The sequence below is a fragment of the Nasonia vitripennis genome, unplaced genomic scaffold (assembly GCF_009193385.2).
Source record: "Nasonia vitripennis strain AsymCx unplaced genomic scaffold, Nvit_psr_1.1 unplaced0148, whole genome shotgun sequence".
NCBI lineage: Eukaryota > Metazoa > Arthropoda > Insecta > Hymenoptera > Pteromalidae > Nasonia > Nasonia vitripennis.
In genome coordinates, this window is record NW_022279927.1 from 724,366 (window position 1) to 745,223 (window position 20,858).

Genomic DNA, 20,858 nt, shown 5'->3' on the forward strand with positions numbered 1-20,858 from the left:
ATACTTTTTCCTCCCAAGGGAATAATTTTTTTCAGAAAAATTTACTCCCTTAGGAAAAAAAAAGTTTTTTCCTCCCAAGGAATTAGTTTTTTCCCGCTGCCAAGAAAATCTCGATTTTCGATTCATTTTACATGCATGGAAAGTGGCCTTTTTCGTGCACGTATCATGAAAATTATTTTTTAAATCATATGCGCCACATAGATAGATATGTATGTTTCACATATATCATCAGTAGTGATCTTGAGATTCGGTCCAGATGAAAGGGATGCTGCGAATAATCATCTGTGCAGATATGATCTTATTTTTAAAGATATTTGTCTGTGAATGAGAAATGACGACTGCTCTATGTATTCACGCATATCACGAGACGTAATTTGCAGATTTTGTCCGGATAAAAGGGATACTGCGAATAATCATTTGTGCAGATATGATCTTGTTTCATACCTGTTTTTGTAAAGAAGCCTGGAAATAATACTATTGTAAATGATTATTTATATTGATATCATATATATAATAATATATATTTAAATTAATGTTGTAATAATATATTATTAGTGGTGATTACTTATCCAAGCAATATATAATTTTTATTTAAGTAATGTGCTATTAATGGAGATAATAACTAACTAATTCATAAGTTAGATTTTAGTAATGTGCCATTAGTAAAGATACCTCAGCCAATCAATATATTGTTTAAATTTTGGTAATGTATAATTAGTGGCAATTATTCGACCAATCAAAAAATAATTAAAATTTGAGTAATGTACTTTTAGTGCAGATTTTAGTAATGTACTTATATGAAGAGTTCTCAGCAAATTAATATATAATTTATACTTTAGTATTGTTGTATTAGTAACGATTACCCAATCAATCAAAAGATACTTTATATTTCAGTAATGTTTTATAATTAATATAATTAATTTCTGAATATTTCAGAATAGACTATGTTTTTTGTGTAAATTTTCATTTCATCGTTTAATTTTCGTTTTTTACATTCGTTATTTGTAATATTATTATTTTTGAATGCAGATTCATCATTTAAAAATTTTTAATTTCTCTTTTGATGTTGTTTTTGATAGTGCAACATATAACTGACCGTGACTAAATACTGGAGTGGATAAATATAAACTAACTTTGTCAAACGATTGGCCTTGAGATTTATTTACTCTTATAGCAAAGCTAATTGAAGTCTTATTGTAAATTGCCTTCTAACGATACCGAATGGTATTTTATCTAGTGATGGAGCGAATTTGATACGAGGCAATAATACTTATTTACCAGAATATTTTCCAGTAATAATTTCTGCTGTAAGATCATATTGTTTCATATCTTTAATTATCAATATTGTACCATTACAAAGACCACCGTTAATGTCTAAATTTCTTAAGCATCTAATTATTGCACTTTTTTTAATATTAATTCATGTGGTGGGAATCCATTAAGGGACACACCACCTTTGAAATTAAAATCAAAATTTTTCATTAAAAATTTATAAATGCTTATATAAATAGACCAATTTTTTTATTCTTCTTAGACATAATTACCTTTATTTTGATGGTTTTAGACCTTTTATATACCTCTATAATACCTACGTGTAGTAAGGAGTCCATAATTCACTGACCGTAAGATTCCAAAGGAACTAATGGCCCAAATGAGCTCAAACTCCAGGATATTGTTTGAAAGTACATTAGCTATGGTATGAATGAGGGGGTTTAGGGTGTGTTCCAGAGGGAACGCCAGCAGCGGTACAGCAGTCCGGTCCGCGTTCGAAATTCCGGTGCTGTTCTGTTACTGTGAAATCGTTCCGCGTCAGCTGATTCTGTTTGTACTGTTTGCAGTTGTAACCTCTTGAACATTACAAAGTTCTTATTATAAGTTCAGTTATTATAGTTATAACGGTGTGCTGGATGCAGTTGTTCAGTTTCCAGCTCCGCTATAATCAAGGTCCGTAGACCTCGTTACTCTCGAGAACGAGAGTCGTCGGGATAGCACCTAGTGCTGAATAGGTTCCGGCCAGGCCAGTTATGCTGCGATCTCGTACATATGCGAGACGCAAGCCCGTGGAGGCGGCTGGGTCGGTGATGGAGCGAGGTACAAGTGTACGCGTAGGAACACGCAAAATAACGACTATGGAGATTGTTGAGGGACTGTCACAGCGTTTATTGACAAACTATATACAGGGCTTGCATGCGAGTAAGCGAGGTCGCAGGTACGAGGGAGGATAAGGAGAGCCCTGGCGAGTGTAGCGTTAGAGAGAGAGAGAGCTGGCACTTACAGTTAGCCGGTATCGCCCTGATGTTCGCTGTCAGCAGTCGGAACCCCGTCGGTGCAGTTCCGGATGCGGTAGCGAGACGCAATGTCGTATACGCACGCACACTCACACACTTCAACTTTCACTCTCTTAACAGCTATCTCCCGAAAGTACTGAGCGCCTCGCGAGGAGTCAGTTCAAAGGTCGGATCGTATCTGGCGGCACGCGTCTCAGTCGCGTGTCGCCGAATTTTCTCTCTCTCTCCCTCTCTCTCCGCCTCTCTCGCGTCGTCCAGCGGCTCTCCCCGCCTTGCCAGCGCTGGTACCTGTAACAGTGTGGATTTAGTACAAGTCTTTCTTCTCGCGGCATGCTGAGCTTATGACGTGCTAATATCGCCCGTCATACACCCCCCCTCCAGACGCTGGGTAACCGCCAGGTGTACCAGCTCTCACTCTATAAAACTCGCCAGCATGCAATAAAAAGGTTAGTAAGGAAGGGTAAATAAATCAACATTGAGAGACGGAAAAATTTTTGAAGAGGCTTATTTATTGAAGGAAACTGTATTTAGAGGGAATGAAAAAAAAAATAAATAAAGGAGTAGGAGAAAAAAAATAGAAGAAAAGAGAGAAGAGAAAAGAAAAAAAAAATTTTTTGAAGGGCCTTAGGCCCTTATTCTAGGGTGTTTCTTCCCGCCGCTTGACGAGCGAGGCGCAGCAAATTCCCGTGGTTCCGGGCGTTCGGGCATTCTCTGCCCCTCTCCACACCTAGCATGCCGCAGATGTAGCACTGCGGTGCTTTCTCTCCCTTCAACAGCGCTAGGTTGAGCCTAGCGAGTCGCAGTTCTTCCAGGAGCTTGGGGGGGAGGGTGACCGAGATGTCGCCGGTCCTCGTAGGCTTGGTTGAGCTCCTCAACCAAGCGGGTCCCCTCCTCGATGCGCTGTTGAAGCGCTTCCTTGGCCTCCTCGGCTGCGCGGCGCTTTTTCCTCCCCTCGACGTATTCTTGGCGGTGGCGTTTGACGTCGCGCTCGTCCGCCACTAGTTTCGGGTAGTTACCCGCGAGCGCACGGCCGTCCTCCCCGAACTTCTCCAGGAAGTTGTCGAGGGCCAAGAAGTCTTCCTCCTCGACTTTGAGGGCTTCCCTCTTCAGCGCCCTGGCTTGCTCCAGCTGGTTCTTGGTGGCCTCCCAGGCCTCCTCGGCTGTTCTCGTGGGCGCTGGTGCGTTGGAGCCGTGGTCGGTCGAGGGGGTCTTTGCCGTAGTGGAGGGCGTAGCGCCCGCCGACGTGGTGCTGTCAGGAGTCGGTGGTAGAGGCAGATCCTCTATCTGAACCCAGCGGGTTCGGCCCCCCTCCACGACTCTGATCCAGCTGGGGTCTGACGCCATCATCTGCAAGGTCAATAAGAGGGAGTTCTAGGAAGTTTATGAGGGTCTTTTGGACCGAGTACGACGAGGGGACAGGACAGGAGGAGTCTCTCGCTTGTTCACGGAACCTTTTGGGCGACCTCGCTTTTTCATGGGTACTACTAACGGGGTTACCTCCTCATTCTCGATACTAGGAGGTGGTTCGCTAGTTTTCTTTCCGCGCGTGACTCTAGTTATCGCACGGTTAACAACGATGCGCGTCTTCCGCGGTCTACCTCGCTTACGTGGCGCTTCCACGTTTACAGACGTATTAGTCGAAGCCGGGGCAGCATCTTGTGGATTCGCAGTCGTCGTTGCGGTGTTTGTTGGTTCTTCGTCGCTCGATGGGTCTTCGTCGTCCTCATATTTCTTCAAATCGACTACATGTATCTTTTCGAACTTGTCACCTTTGTCGTTCTCGAGGGTGTACACATCTTGTCCAATTTTGGCCGTAATTCTGAATGGGCCAGCAAACTTCGGCGCGAGCTTCGCATTTATGCCTAATAGAGCGGACGAAAGAATGCGATTACGCTTCCAGACTAGGTCACCGACCTGATACTCGGATTGTCTGCGTCTCGCGTTATAGTAAGTTGCTTGTTTTTCAGAAGCTCTCTGTGCGTGTCTCGCTGTACGGACTTGCAGATCCAACAAACGTTGCATTCTATCTTCCCAGTCCTTGATGGCTTGTTATTCTGCCTCTTCGTTCTTGAGAATCTCTTCTGCTCGGCGGCTGTTGTGGGGTGGCTCTAACAAGGAAAGGTACCCAACCCGAACTCACCGATTTTGATGATTTTCATATATGTTGTAGAACATAAAAAAATAAGAGACACGTATTTTTTTTATCGGCTAATTTTCACTTTTAAGGGGTAAAAACCTCCCCTAAAGTTAACCCCCAAAAAGCGTTTTTTTTAAATATCTCGGCTTAAAATTAATATTTTTCAATGAAACAAATTGGAGGTTATTTCTTACAAAAAGAGCAAGTATTTCATGGTGATTTGAAGAGTAAGGGTAGCATCCCCTATTTTTTAGGGGTTGAAAACATATATTTTTTGGCATAGATTTATAATAAAAATGTTTAAACCGACTAAAAAAAATTGGAAAAAATGTTTAAACATCCTTAATAACAAAATTTAGTTGACGTCTTTCGGTGTTTTCATAAATATTACCCCTAAGGGGTTAAACCACCCCTAACACAAAATAACTGTAAATATGTAATTCAATACATAATATTTCGTAGAAAGTTTGTATATAGAGGTTTTCGAGGTCGCTGATTACAAATCTGTTATCAGATTTTGAAAATTCAAAATGGCGGATCCAATATGGTGGACGGAAATATCGAAAAAAAATTTTAACTTTCAAAAAAACTTGTTTACAAATGTGTGATCTTTGTAGCCTGTACATGTGAACTAAAGAGCCTTAAACCCTAAACCCCTAAAGAACAAATAGGCTAAATGGTTGTGCATTTTAACCAAACGACTCCAAACCCCTAACCTCCAGACAAGCCGAAGGACTATGCTTTACCGTAGACACGAGTATAGACATATTACCGATATTTTATTCTATCATTTTGTATGTAACAAATAACGTCTCGTTTTATGTTTCAATCAAAGATTATTTATTTTTCTGCTTTTATAAATTAGCATAATTTCAAAAGTAATTTCATAAATTATAAAGTATTTCATAAATTGCATAATTATATAATTTTATAAATTCAAAAAGTCCACACTTTTTTGCAAATGAAAAAACATAGGTTAATAAAATTAGTTTATCAAACTCTTTTGCGTTTTGTAATAAAATTTAATGTTGTCAAACTTGGGAGTTTTTCATTGTTACAATTATTTCGTAAGCCAAACGTTTTTTAGATGAATTCTCGAAGTAATGATTATTGTATCTATAGTAAAATATTTACAGTCTGGAATTCCATAATCATCGTAAAATAATATATTTTATGCTCAATACAAAAAATGCACTATGGCAAAAGATAAAAGATTGTAGATTATTATTATACTCTAATATTATAAACAAAAATACATTATAAGTTGAATTTACAATAAAGGAATTTCAATAACATTCTGATAACAATTTCTACGGAAATTATAAAACTGCTTCACACACAGAATTTTCTTGTTTACAAATTTAGGAATTTGAGGTGGTTTGGTTAAAAAGCACAACCATTTAGCCTATTTGTTCTTTAAAGGTTTAGGGTTTAAGGCTCTTTAGTTCACATGTACAGGCTACAAAGATCACACATTTATAACAAGTTTTTATGAAAGTTAAAATTTTTTTTCGACATTTTCGTCCACCACATTGGTTCCGCCATTTTGAATTGTCAAAATCTGATATCAGATTTGCAAAGAGCGATCTCGAAAACCCTTATATACAAACCTTCTACAAAATATTATGGATTGAAGTATACTTATAGTTATTTTGTGTTAGGGGTGGTTTACCCCCTAAAGGGTAGTATCTATGAAAAAATCGAAAAATTTAATTTGTTTATTATAGATGTTTACAAATTTTTTCCAATTTTTTTAGTCGTTTAAAACTTTTTTATTATATAAAATTTTTTTTCGATATTTCCGTCCTATTGGTTCCGCCATTTTGAATTTTCAAAATCTGATAACAGATTTGTAATCAGCGACCTCGAAAACCTCTATATACAAACTTTCTACGAAATATTATGTATTGAATTACATATTTACAGTTATTTTGTGTTAGGGGTGGTTATTATGAAATATTTATGAAAACACCGAAAGACGTCAACTAAATTTTGTTATTAAGGATGTTTAAACATTTTTTCCAATTTTTTTTAGTCGGTTTAAACATTTTTATTATAAAATTATGCCAAAAAATATATGTTTTCAACCCCTAAAAAATAGGGGATGCTACCCTTACTCTTCAAATCACCATGAAATACTTGCTCTTTTTGTAAGAAATAACCTCCAGTTTGTTTCATTGAAAAATATTAATTTTAAGCCGAGATATTTAAAAAAAACGCTTTTTGGGGGTTAACTTTAGGGGAGGTTTTTACCCCTTAAAAGTGAAAATTAGCCGATAAAAAAAAATACGTGTCTCTTATTTTTTTATGTTCTACAACATATATGAAAATCATCAAAATCGGTGAGTTCGGGTTGGGTACCTTTCCTTGTAAGTGCCGTCCAAAATTTAGAAAGGCCGGACTAACACCTGTGGTCTCTTGGATAGCCGTGTTGTATGCAAACATTAGTTGGGGAATGTGTTTATCCCAGGACCTGTGTTCACCTTCGATAAACGTCGTAATCATTGTCTTGAAAGTGCGATTGACACGTTCTACCGGGTTGGCTTGAGCGTGATACGGTGGGATAGTTCGATGTTGTATCCTCAGTTCTTTAAGAAATTGGGCTAACACCTTGTTTCGAAATTCCGTCCCGTTGTCAGATAAAAATGCCTCGGGCACTCCGAAGCGTAGAATAACACGTTCATTTAGGTTTTTCCGGATCGTTTTTCCATCCGCCTTGCGAATTGGGATGACTTCGATCCACTTCGTGAAAACATCTAAGAAGATGAGGATGTATTGGTAACCTTGAGTCGACCGGGGGAACGGACCCATAATGTCAGGGCGACAATTTCCCAGGGTCCAGGGACTCTTCTCTGACCCATTAACCCAGCGGGTAACGCTTGTTCTACCTTGCACTGCTGGCAGACCGTGCAAGTACGAACAAAGTTACTTACATCTCTGTACATTCCCTTCCAGTAGAAGTATCGTGCGATTCGCTCGTAAGTCTTGCGGCGGCCCAAGTGACCAGCTGTGGGCTCGCAGTGCGATTCCCGCATCGCTTCTACGGTCTTCTCTGGTGGCAAAACCATTTTCCATTCGTCCTGTTCGTCTAGGATATCGTCTAAGAGAGGATCAGGACGTAGATGATACAGTCTGCCCTCCGAAATCTTCCAGTTTGGATGATCGGTTGGGTTTTCCTTTACCTTGGCACACATGTCAGTATACCATGGGTCGTCTGTAAATTTTCCTCCTATACCGAGTGTGGCTAAGGGCGTATTCTCCTCTTCATCCTCGTATATTCGGAATAAGGCGTCTGGTACGCAATGTAATGAGCCCTTTCGATGAATAATCTCGAAATCATAGGCTTGCAATTCGAGAGCCCACCTAGCTAAGCGACCGTTGGGGTTACGCATATTGCACAGCCACTTCAGACTACTGTGGTCAGTAATAACTTGGAAGTGATAACCCTCAACATAGGCTCTAAATTTGCGTATCGCCCACAATACAGCCAAACATTCGCGTTCAGTGACAGAGTAATTTCTCTCGGCTTTTGACAGGGTGCGGCTCGCAAAGCTTAACACGCGTTCTTCGCTATCATGGACTTGAGTCAACACTGCACCTAGGCCGGTGTCACTAGCATCCGTCTGAATCGTGAAAGTTTCGTCGAATGATGGACTATGTAGGATTGGAGCCGAAGCTATCAGCGTTTTAATTTGTAGGAACGCTTCTTGCTGCGATTCGCCCCAGTTATATCTCACGTCTTTCCTGGTTAACTGAGTGAGAGGATCGGCGAGTGTCGCAAAATTGTCCAGGAATTTCCTGTACCAAGAGACCATCCCTAGGAACCTGCGGAGTTGTTTTAGATTCTTGGGGGCCGGGTAGTCTAAAATGGGAGCAACCTTATCCGGATCGGGACGGAAGCCATCTCGATTTACCATCACCCCAAGGTACTTAACCTCGCTGCAACAGAATTTGCTTTTCTCCCAATTAATCGTGAGTCCAGCATCGCTGATCCGCTTGAGTACGACTTCTAACCAATGTAAATGGTCTTCGAACGTGTCGGTAGTGATAATAATATCATCCAGGTACGAAAAAGCATGAGGTTCCAACTCAGGCCCGATAATCTTATCGCTAAGCTGTTGGAACGTCGCAGGGCCACCAACCACGCCATAAGGAAGCCGGGTGAACTCAAAAAGTCCGAGTCCGGGCACCGTAAATGCCGTGAGGTGCATGTCTTCCTCCTTCATGGGGATCTGGTGGTAGGCACTACTCAAGTCGATCGTCGAGATGTAACGAGCATTCTGCAATTTGCTAAGGATGGAGTCCATGAATGGAAGCGGATACGCACTGGCCTTGGAAACGGCGTTGAGTTTACGGTAGTCTATGCAAAACCGGTAGGATCCATTGGCTTTTCGCACCATGACTACGGGGCTCGACCGTCGAATTATTCCTGCTTCTAGCATTTCCAACACTTGCTTATGCATCTCCTCCTCAATCTTCTTCGACACGGGGTAGTACCTCTGCTTGATAGGTCGAGCGGAACCCACATCAATGGCGTGCATGATCAATGAAGTGCAGTCAAGTGGTTGTTCGTTCTCTGGTAGCCACCTATCCAGCAGTTCGTTTAAATGGTTACGCTGCCGCGGCGTAACATCAACTAGGCCAATGGCCGCCAGGGCATTACTCTCGCCGTCAGTGAGACTAGATAACTCCAGAGGGATAGTCTCCGACGTGCCCTCAATCTCTAGGACATTCTGACGAGGTCTAAGCGTGGCGCCAAATGCACGGATGAAATCCGTCCCTAAAATGCAGGAGGAATCAAGTTCGCTCATGATCATGACTTTCAGTACTTTTCGACGTCCCTGTACGTCAAAGGGTATGTTGACGTGACCATAAATCGGCACTAACTGGCCGTTAGCGAGCTTCGCTCCTGGTCCTTTATAGGGCGTAATAGTTTGTCCACAGGCCGAGGCAATCTGAATGCCGACCGGGCCAATGGCGGTGCGTGCAGCTCCAGAGTCGAACAAAGAGCGGACTCTGAACCCTGCAATTCCAACCTGCATCCACCAGCGACGGTGATCCTCTGGACTTGGATCTTCGGCCTTCAACGGCATGAGTGCGTCCTCGCTCTTTAAATCAAGCGATTCGCTAGAGGCCGTTGTTGCCTCGGGAGAAGTGTTGGCCTGACTCACTTCTTCCCTTGGTCTTTTCCCGACTTCTGGGAGCATTCTGGGCACGAACTTTTTACGTGTTGTGGCCAACTGCAACCATAGCATTTAACGTGGGGCTTATATGGCCCACGAGCCTTCTGGTCTTTATTGTGGTCACTATCCGGTTTGCATACCGTTCGTTTCGTTTTCTCCTCTACTACCTCTTCAACTGTCACGGTAGAGACACTTTCCGGCTTCGACTTCTTGCCGTTCTTCGGGTTATTTCTACCCGCTGGCTTTCGGCTGTAGTTGCGATGGTTGCTGCTGAAAGGCAGCAATGCCCGCAAGGCCTAATTGGGCTAGGGCCTCCTTTACTGCCGTTGCGACTAGCGTGCTCTGGAGCGGGCTCGCTGGTTCGACGGGTTCTGTTACAGCGTTCATGCTAGGAGTTTTCGCAGTGGTGGCTGTTGGTGTAGCCGGCTTTTCCTTATAGGCGACATGCGGTAGCAGGCTACGTTCCGGTGGAGGCGGCGGCTTGTAGTTGTCCCGATCGTGAACCAACTTCTCGGCGTCCCTCGCTAACGTAACTAGGGCGTCTAAGTCTGTGACGTCTTTACGTGGTACAATCATCTTGATTTCTGGCAACATATTGTAATAAATCATCTTCAATTGTACGTCTACCGGTGGAGGTTCATCTAACCTGCTGAGGATCGTCAGTACTGCGAAGATGTGTTCCCTCACTGACTCCTTTTTCCCTTGGGTACGCGCTTGGGCTTCGGCTAACAGCTGCATTTGGATGTCCTGATCGACTCCGTAACTTCGCCTTGCAGCTTTGCAGAAATCTGTCCATGTACACCAAGTGTGTCGCAGTTGTCTACACCAGATTAGTGCTGGCCCCGTTAATACGTGCAACATAGCATTCAGTGAATCGGTGTCGTCTAGATGAGATGACATTCTGCATTCGTTGACTCTCTGTAGGAACTCTTCGATGCAAGTGTCTTGGCTGCCATCAAACTTTATTTTCCATTCTCGGGCGATTTTTCCGATGTCTTTACGTGACTGTGATGTCCACGTAGGAGTGGGTGTGCAGTTGAACGGATTCGTTTGCGTGGCGTCAAATGGCCAAAAAGGATTCGTGCTATTAGCGTATGGTGTTTCCCCAGGCTTGAGGAATGGATTGTTATTACCAATCGGTGATCCGCCCCTCCCCTTAGACTCTTGATAGTCTGGAGTGTTACTCTGCCTTCTGAATGGATTTTACCTGGTCTGATAGTTCTGTGTACCGTCTAAATTAATTATCCACGGGTTTTCGCTTGCGTATCGCGTACTATGCGCGTCAGGTTCAGGGTGTCGAATATCCAGCGTCTCTTAAATCGAACTTTCCTACTATCAGCTGGCGTCGTCGGAGTGTACGAATTACTGGATTCAGCCATGTCTAAAATAACTTGTTCCAGCTGTTCTAGTTGTTGTCGTAAAGCTTCCTTCTCTTTGACGTCTGCGATGCGCATTCTAATCAGTTGTTCGTTTTGTTGCCTGAGGTACTCTTCGTTTCTCTGAGCATTGTTTGAGTACGTTACTTGCGTATTCGCTTGCCTTGTTCCTTGTGCTTGCGTTGTTATTGTGCTGGTACTTGTCGTTGCCGCTGTGCTGTTGCTAGTCGGCAACACACTTGTACCCGTTCGCGTTATGCTTGACAGTTGTGGATTATTAATCTGAGGTTCGAACTCATCTATGAATGTCGAATTTGTGTCGAACACGTTTACTCTGCTTCCTCTGCGCTGTGCTATTATGCTATTCTTCAGCGACGTAGGTAACGTTTTATCTGTCTGTATTAATCTGTGGAGATCTGTGTCTCTTCTTGAACTAACTATAAATATTGGATCACTTGATTCTTGAAAATCTTCTGCAGTGTAGTCTCCGCGAAGTCGTCTAGCTAACCTACTTACATTTTCTAGCCTTGAATTACTCCGAATAAGATCTAGTTCGATTAATCTATTTTGTAAGTCCAATGGCGACAGGGAAAGCGCCCAGTTTTCTATTTGTAAATCTAGTTCTTCTTGAAAAAGCGCCATCCTCTGAAAAATTCTTTTTGGTTTGCTATAACAAAAGGGTAAAGAGAGAAGAAAAAAATAATTCACGCGGTTCTGACTCACTGTATTTCCAACAAACAAGAGAAACAAGTGAGCGCTCGTCAGATGAGTAAGCTTTGTTCTCCTTAAATTTTATAAGCGTTTGTAAAAAAAAATAATCAAGTCGAATTTATTTCCGCGTGTCGCTCTTAAACAATACCTCTGCCTCCAATATTTAATTAGTATTGTGAGGGTCCGATTAATAAAGAAAAGTTTGATTTCACCAGGAGGTAACAAATTGACAATAAGGGGAAAAGTAATTCAAACAGATGTAATCACTGAGTAAATAAATAAAATAATGTTTGAATTACTCGCGTTAGCTACGAGCAGCTGTATTTTTAAGAGTGTACTTTAAGCTTCGGAGACTATTGACAGTCTTACTCACTGTGCGTTATATAACGGTACGCTAGAATTTAAATTCGTCAAGCAGGTAATATGTTTATATCTAGGGCCGTATACGTGTGGGACGCTTAGGAATACTCAGTGAGTATGTACCTCTATAGCGTGAGCGCGTGCCGTATAAAACCACCTATGTTACTGTAAGCGTTGTACTGTACGTCTGTATGCCTATATGTATCGTACGCAGCTATCCTATAGATCAGACTGTATGTACGCAACTATATACCTATGTGCATGTACAGTGCGCTGCTATACTATACTGACTACACTGCGCGCGGTAAATATTCGCTTCGACTTATGTGTCGTACTTATAGTAGTAACTGTATGGGACAAAAAAAAAATAGAAGGAGAAGAACAAAAATAATTGTTTGTGAATTCGTATTTTCGGTTACTAACTACGACTAAACAAATTTTCTACGATACATTTGAAGTCGTATCAAAAAAAAAAAATTTTAGATAACACGAAAAGGAAAAAAAAAATTTGAGGGTGACAAAAAAAAACTCAATACGAATTCACGTACACAGAGATACGAACCGCCCACAACAACTGTTAAAGCGAATCGCAAAAACTCTTTCCGAAACTTATACGCTAAATGTAATAAGTCGTAATATAATATTTCGGCCGCGTCGACTTCGTCGAACGTCTATAACGCCGGAGACCGGTGTTGTTTATCTCGTGCGGCGAGCTCGCTCGACCGCGATGTCAACAAAGTCGCGCGTCGCTATGCTTAGCGTGTAACTTGCGTTCTCGCTCTAATATAGGCTTTTGTTCGCTGTATAGATTTTATTTCGGTGCGACTATTATTTTTCTTGCGATGCCGAAATTTGAAATCTTCTAAACAAATATTATTAAATCCCAGACGTTGGGCGCCAATATAACTGTGTGCTGGATGCAGTTGTTCAGTTTCCAGCTCCGCTATAATCAAGGTCCGTAGACCTCGTTACTCTCGAGAAAGAGAGTCGTCGGGATAGCACCTAGTGCTGAATAGGTTCCGGCCAGGCCAGTTATGCTGCGATCTCGTACATATGTGAGACGCAAGCCCGTGGAGGCGGCTGGGTCGGTGATGGAGCGAGGTACAAGTGTACGCGTAGGAACACGCAAAATAACGACTATGGAGATTGTTGAGAGACTGTCACAGCGTTTATTGACAAACTATATACAGGGCTTGCATGCGAGCAAGCGAGGTCGCAGGTACGAGGGAGGATAAGGAGAGCCCTGGCGAGTGTAGCGTGAGAGAGAGAGAGCTGGCACTTACAGTTAGCCGGTATCGCCCTGATGTTCGCTGTCAGCAGTCGGAACTCCGTCGGTGCAGTTCCGGATGCGGTAGCGAGACGCAATGTCGTATACGCACGCACACTCACACACTTCAACTTTCACTCTCTTAACAGCTATCTCCCGAAAGTACTGTTAATGAATTCAAAAATTCTGTAGGTATCGTGTTTGTCAATTCGTCATCTGCGTCACTTTGGATTCGATCATCACTATAGTATATATAGCGGTTTTCATCTATTCTTTCAACTATACTTCTATTCATTCTTAGTACATTAGAATTTAACGGCGACAATATCACTTTATTTTTTAATGTCGAATCATTAGGATCAATTTTATGTCCAAAAATTTCTGTCATTAAATCACTTTCACAAATAAATTGTTTTGGTATTTTTCTTATATTATTTTGTAATTCATATTTAGTCATATTTTTGTTTTCACCTATAGAAAGTAGCCAATTTTTAAATTTATTATCTGGATTTTGTAATCGTAGATTCTCACTTAAAGATAGTCTTGAAAATTTAGACCATAAAAAACTCCTTTTTACATATGTTTCAAGGATTTTTGTTCTGTTCTATGCCGTACTATAGGCAGGGTTTGTCTAAAGTCACCAGATATTACAATAGCTTTCCCTGCAAAAGATAGGTCATTTTTACATATACCACGAAAACATTTATCAATTGCTTCAAAAGCATCTTTTGAAACCATTGATATTTCATTCAAAATTATAATTTTTACATTTTTAATATGTTCACCATATTTTGAATTAGGACAAATATGACACGTTCTTTGTTCATTAATATTTAATGGTAATTTGGAAATACTATGGACAGTTTTCCCATTGATTAATAAAATTAGCAGTAATACCAGTCCAGGCCATTGTAATGAACGGAACATTCATTAAAATTAAATATTTAATCATTACGTTATGTTAATAACTGTTAGCACTTCCACCGAGACCATCGATAAAATAATATTTATTTGTTATACTGTTAATTGTAGCATTAATAATCAGATCATACATTTTTGCTTCCTCTTAGAGAAAGCTTTGTAATAGTTGAATTTTGAGTTTTTTCTAAACTTCTAGAAAATACTTTTTGGTGTGTCAGAAGTTCAAATCAAGTGTTTCTAGAAAATGTCCGTATTTGTGTGTATGAGTATACCGTAATATTTATGGAACTTCTCCGTCAATATCAATAAAATTTGACATGCATATATATTTTTGGATTTTGAATTCGGGAAAAACAGTTATTTTTTATTTTCTTAACTATATTTTTTATGGACATTTTTTAATTTTTGAAAAACTCTATTTTGCGTTTCTTTTAATCATCCCATTGTTACAAACAATCTAGCTATAATGCATTTAAAAGAGAATAAAATTATCTACTTTTTCTCGTTTGGTCTTCGGGATCGACCGCTTTGTTTGGAAGATAAAATGAACAAGGTGATTTTTTTTAAATTTATATTTCTGAAACTGAACATCATAACCTCACAAAAAATCATGTCGATGGGTCACGTGTCAAACTATATTCCATTAAAATTTAATAAAACTGATTTGACTACTTATTTTTTCAGTAATGAGTCGAAAACTGAAAAAAATGTTTTTTTTTGCTTCACGCTTATTTGGATTTACAAAATACATTCTACTAATGAGAGGTTTTATAAATTTTTTTCTTCTATTCCATTTTTTTGTTTTTTTTTTATCAAAAACATAATAGTACGGAATTTTGTGATATGAATATTGTGTTGCATTTTTATCTTCTTTATTTAATTTAAACTAAGACGTTAATAGACATTTTCATTAATCTTTTCGTGTTCACATCCTTTTTGATAATTAACATATTGTTCATCTTATGTATGAATAGCTAATCTTTTAATTACATACGATTGCTGATGTTGTAAAAATTTCCATATGCGATATATAGCTTCAGATGCACATACATATCTGGTGGAGAGATGTTGTGATATTTCATCATATTTATATGTATCGTTATTTTCGTTTACATTCGTCTTTATTACCTGGATTATGTTCATTTGAAAATTTCACAAGAGCTGTATCAGGACCTTTATGAAAATATTTAAACAAATACTTTATAGCTTTAATCGTACTACATATTTCTACATTAATATGACATTCTAAAAGTAATAATAAATATGAATATACTATATTGTATAATCTTGGATATTCATTTTCATTTTGTATTTCAGCACTTATGATAGAGTTAATTTGATCGGTATCTCGAAATTTATCATTGGTATGCAACCGTAATAACATATGAATATGTGGTAATCCCCTTTTTTGAAATTCTATTACGTAAACATACCCTTAAACTCTACCAAAAATATCATTTTTTAGTAGTTCGGTTTTTAAAATTTTAACTTTTTCATGGAAGACTTTTAAGATTAAATCAGGACGATCTATTGTGCTTTCATAGGGTAATAAATTCTCTTGAATTTCCTTTCAATTTGGATTACATGTCATTGTTATACAAATTTCTGGTTTTCCCTCAACTTGTAGTTAAGTCATTCAATCTAAATAATTTTGTTGTATTGATTTAGGACTACCTATATATGATGATGGTAATATTACCAGTCTTCCAATTCGAGAATCATCAATATTTGCCCGATTGGAAACGCAATCCATTAATCCTTTATACAGTTCAGTTCTTAATTGTGTTTGGTGAGTACGTAAGTAATATAATCAACATCTTTCGATCCTTGTCCAAACAACAAAAATGAATTGTGATAAATTTTACAAATTCAAATAAGGATTGAAATCACCACGTATGCTTAATCTATATGAATAAAACTAGAGTATAGATATATTATTATTTTTATATTTAATTTTTGTACATTTTATATAAGGTTGCCATCCTGGATGTCCACAAGGAAATATCAAAGGATATGTCATTGGGTCAAGATGTTTACTGAGAATATTTATTTTCTGTGCTTTTTCAGTTTTTGGGTGAATACGTATATCACGGTCAAACGGAGGTTCACCATAATTTCCTATATATACAACAGCAACTTCATTACATGTTGCGAAATATGATTTATTCTTAGTATGATTATCACGTGCTAATGATATTACTTTTTCAGGAGGTGTTATATTATTATTATTTTCTATTTCATACATCATTTTATATGTTTTTGCATAAGGATTGTTTAAAGACAAAAAAGTATATAAAAATTCTAATATGATTGAATCAGGTTTATTAATTTTATAGTTGTTTGCTCTATATTTATTTGCAATTTCATTGCCAATAATATACAATTGGACATATTTCGGGTCTTCGTTTTTATTCGGATGTAATGAATATGAATTATGATACCTCACCATTCTGTATCTTAGTATTATAATTATGATTTCTCCTCTAAAAAGTTATGCAATCTTTAAAGAAATTGTCTAATGTTTATAGCTTACAAAAGTTTTTCTGTATTTTTATCTATATACGCTAATGAATGTAATGAAATCAATTTTAAAAATTAGCACACTGACAAAAATCATTACTTATTCTAAAACGAATCAATCTCACTATAAATTCAAGGTGAAAATGAGCTATCTATTTCATGATTTCTCAAGTAAATTTCTCCTAAGTATATAGAAGAATCATTTAAATACGAAGCGGATTTTTATCTTATATAAAAAGTACTCTTCAAAATTATTCTATTAATGCTTACTTGCTGTCCCGTTGTCTTATAGTCTACGATGTGTACAGAGTAAATCATATGTATACTTACTAAAAACAACTTATTGATTACTTAACGATTACCCCATATATGCATACCCACATAAATATGAAAATTTATCGCCTTTTCAATCGAAACAGATCTTAAAGCAAAATTATCAAAGTAAGTAATATTATGATTCCAAAACTACTTACTATTTTTTCAAATTATTAAATTTATCTTTGAGATTTTTTCTTTGCAACGAACATAGTGTATTTAAAGATTTTTGCAACAATATCCTGTTAGTAAAGGTAATTCTAATTAATATTATCTAACATATTCACACCTTATCAGACAACGGGACGGCAAGTGAGCATTAAAAGAATAATTTTGAAGAGTACAACCATTTTATTTTTTATATGAGACGAAAATCCGCTTTGTGTTTAAATGGTTTTTTTATACACTTAGGAGGAATTTACTTGATTTTTTTTATATTTATGATTCTGCTCATTTTTCTGCACAAGATGATTTGGATTAGTTTTAGAAAATTCAGATTAGATGTAAGAAAATCATGAAATATAAAGCCGATTTTAACTCTTATGTTATAGTGAGTATATGTCTTATGAGATTGATTCTTCTTGGAATAAGTAATGATTTTTGTCAGTGTGCTGGTTTTTAACACTGGACATTTTTAAAACTGATTTCATTACATTCATTAGCGTATTTTTTTTTCTTTTTTTAATCGCATTTGGAACTCGAAAGTTCATCGCCTCATCTACGCAAGCCTTCCACGCTGCCCTGTCTTGTATCAATCACCCAAGATGCACCCCTCCGATGGACACCCACCCGTCCTATTTCTACTAGATCCGCTTTTACGTTGTCCTCCCATCTGCGTCTAGGTCTACCTAGAGGTCGCGTTACCATCGGCCTGCCCTTCATGACACGCGCTGCCGTAAGGTCGTTTCCCATTCTCGCTACGTGCCCTGCCCATCCCAATCTGCGTGATTTTATTATTCTGTTAATATTTGGTGATGAGTACAGATTGTGTAACTCCTCCATTCCCCGGTTTCCTCATCTTTCTTCGGCCCATATATTTTTCGCAAGACTTTATTTTCGAATACCCTACAACGGTTGTCCGGCTGCTTAGTGAGAGCCCACGAATCTCGTTTCTATCATTTATGGTCGTAACCAGATAATTGAATTCGCTAACCTTTTCAAAAGTGAAATTCCCAACTCTGAGATCTCCCTCCCCTCTGCAGATGCCTAGTTTATCCACAATCATGTACTTTGTTTTTGATTCACTCACTTCTAACCCTGTATACTCCGCCGCTTTTATGAGTATTTCCGCGTTTCTTGCTACCGGTTCCCTACAATCCCCCAGTATAACCAAATCATCTGCGTAGCCTAGTATCTGCCTTGTTCCATTAAGCGTTGCGCCCAGCTTGCTAACCTGCATTTTTCTAACAACATATTCTAACGTTAAGTTGAACAGCACCGTAGAGAGTCCATCCCCTTGTTTTAAACCATCGCGTATCGTGAAGGGTTCTGATACATTACCGCCTACTCGGACCTTTCCCGTGCTTCCGTTCAGACATATTTGAATCAATTTCACGAGTTTTTTTGGTACACCGAGAAGTACTAGAATTTGATACATTTTGCTTCGCTTAATAGAATCGTACGCTTTTTTAAAATCTATAAATAGTTGGTGTATGGTTTCGCAAAATTCCCACTTTTTCTCTAACAACTGTCTTATGGTAAACATTTGATCGCTCGTCGATCTGTTATGGCGAAATACGCACTGATAATCTCCTACTATATCTTCCGCGAATGGAGCGAGTCTAGCTTATATTACGTTTGACAGAAATTTGTAGCACGTTGCTAAACGTGAGATACCCCCTATAGTCGTTGCAGTCTGGCTTATCCCCCTTTTTAAAAATCGGTATAATAATGGATACCTTCCAATTTTCGAGTATTGTTTCATTTTTCCAGATGGCACATACTAGTTTATAGATTTTAAAAGTAAGCTCGACGCCCCCATACTTGAGTAACTCAGCTGGTATAGAGTCATTTCCCGCTGCTTTGTTGTTTTTTAGTTTTTTAATCGCGGCCTCTACTTCTTGGTAGCTCGGTTCCTCCACGTGGAGTTCGGCAGTGTGAATTTCGTCCCCTAATTCTTCGCTATTTTCGTGCACGTTTAATAATTTATCGAAATAGTTTTTGCACAGCGACAGTAATTCGTTGTCATTTGTTACGAGGTCCCCGTTTTCGTCCTTCATCAATTGCGCTCTACTCCTAAAACCCTTTCTGATGGCGTTAATCCCTCTGTACATTTCGCGGGGGTTATTTTCCTTACTGTTAGTTTCTATTCTCCTAATAAGATTCTTTTAATACTCCTGCTTCTTATTTCTGTAGATCGCACGCGCCTGTTTCCTTACGTTAGAATACTCTTCTACGGTCCTATCGCTTCTATTGTGTAAGCTATGTAATTTAGCCTTTTTGCGTCTTTCAAACCAGAGTTCACACTCTTCGTCAAACCATGGTTTGCTCTTTGGCTTTTTCTTTTTACCCAGTACTTTGTTCGCGGCCTCTTTTACCGTTTTTTCGATGTCCCCCCATAAGCTATTCGGTTCGTCATTCCCCTCCGGCGATGTGTTTGCTTCTTCAAGTGCCTGAAACCTGTTATTAATTTCTATCTGGTACCTAATTCGCTCTGTTCTATCTCGTAGTTTCTCAATATCGAAGCTTTCTACCTTGTTTGCTCGCTTACTATTTTGATTCGCTACTAGTCTAGCTCTTAATTTGGCTACTACTAGGAAGTGGTCCGAGTCGCTATCTACCCCTCTATGAGCCCTTACGTCGAGAACGTTAGTATGACGTCTTGTTTCAATGAGAAAATGATCAATTTGGTTCTGTGTGGCCCCGTATGGCGATGCCCACGTTGCTTTGTGTATGTCCTTGTGCTTAATCGTTCAAATGCTTGCTGTTGTTCTTTATTTTATTCAAATTTTGCTTGTTTTTGTAATAACTTAATTGGTTTAGCTATTTCTGTAAAAGTTCTTATGAATTGTCTATAGTAACCTGCCAATCCTAAAAATTCTTGAACATTTTTAACATTTCGTGGAATTGGAAATTTTATTATGTCTTCGATTTTCTTTGGGTCTGTTTTCATGCCTCGCTCACTAATAATATGACCTAAAAACTCTACCTCTTTCTGAACAAATTTACATTTACTTGTTTCTAATTTAAGTCCCGCTTCTCTTAGTTTCTGTGCCACTAGATTAAATCTTTCATTATGTTCTTCTACTGTATTTGATACTATAATTATGTCATCAATATAAACATAACAGAATTCTTTCTCCAATAATTCTCCTAGTACATTTGTTAATATTTTTTGAAATACTTTTGGCGAATTAATTAGTCCAAATGGAAGTACTTTAAATTCGAACCGTCCTAATGGGTGTATGCTAAATGCTGTTTTGTGTATATCTGACTCTTTCATTTTTATTTGGTGAAAACCTGATACCATATCAATCGTTGTAAAATACCTGCTTTTTCCCATAGAATCGAATATCTCTGTTATATTCGTTATATTCGGTAATATGTACGGATCTGGTATTGTTTTGGCATTTAATTTTCGATAATCAATAACCCCCATTTCTTCTTTTCATCTTTTGTTAAACCTTTTTTGGCACAACCCATGCTGCAGCATTAAATGCGCTAGTTCAGGATCTAATTAATTCGTTTATTATTAATTTTTTTGTTTCACTGATAGCTATTTATTTTAATGTATAGGGTATCTCGTGTTTTTCTACATTGCATGTTCCCAACTTTTCTCCT

The 20,858-nt window shown here is 38.6% G+C and overlaps 1 protein-coding gene across 10 annotated transcripts in view; it reads right to left on the reverse strand.

Annotated features, from left to right (window-relative positions):
• LOC107982149 (dipeptidase 1) overlaps positions 1 to 20,858 on the reverse strand; it is a 662,392-nt gene that overhangs the window by 114,737 nt on the left and 526,797 nt on the right. For 6 of the 10 annotated variants that reach the window (XM_031933340.2, XM_032602223.1, XM_032602226.1 and 3 more), the window contains one exon: positions 445 to 462. The exons of the other annotated variants lie outside the window; for them this stretch is intronic. In XM_031933340.2, coding sequence (XP_031789200.1) covers positions 445 to 462 — 18 coding nt within the window. The remainder of the gene's footprint in view (positions 1 to 444; positions 463 to 20,858) is intronic. 10 annotated transcript variants of the gene reach the window in all.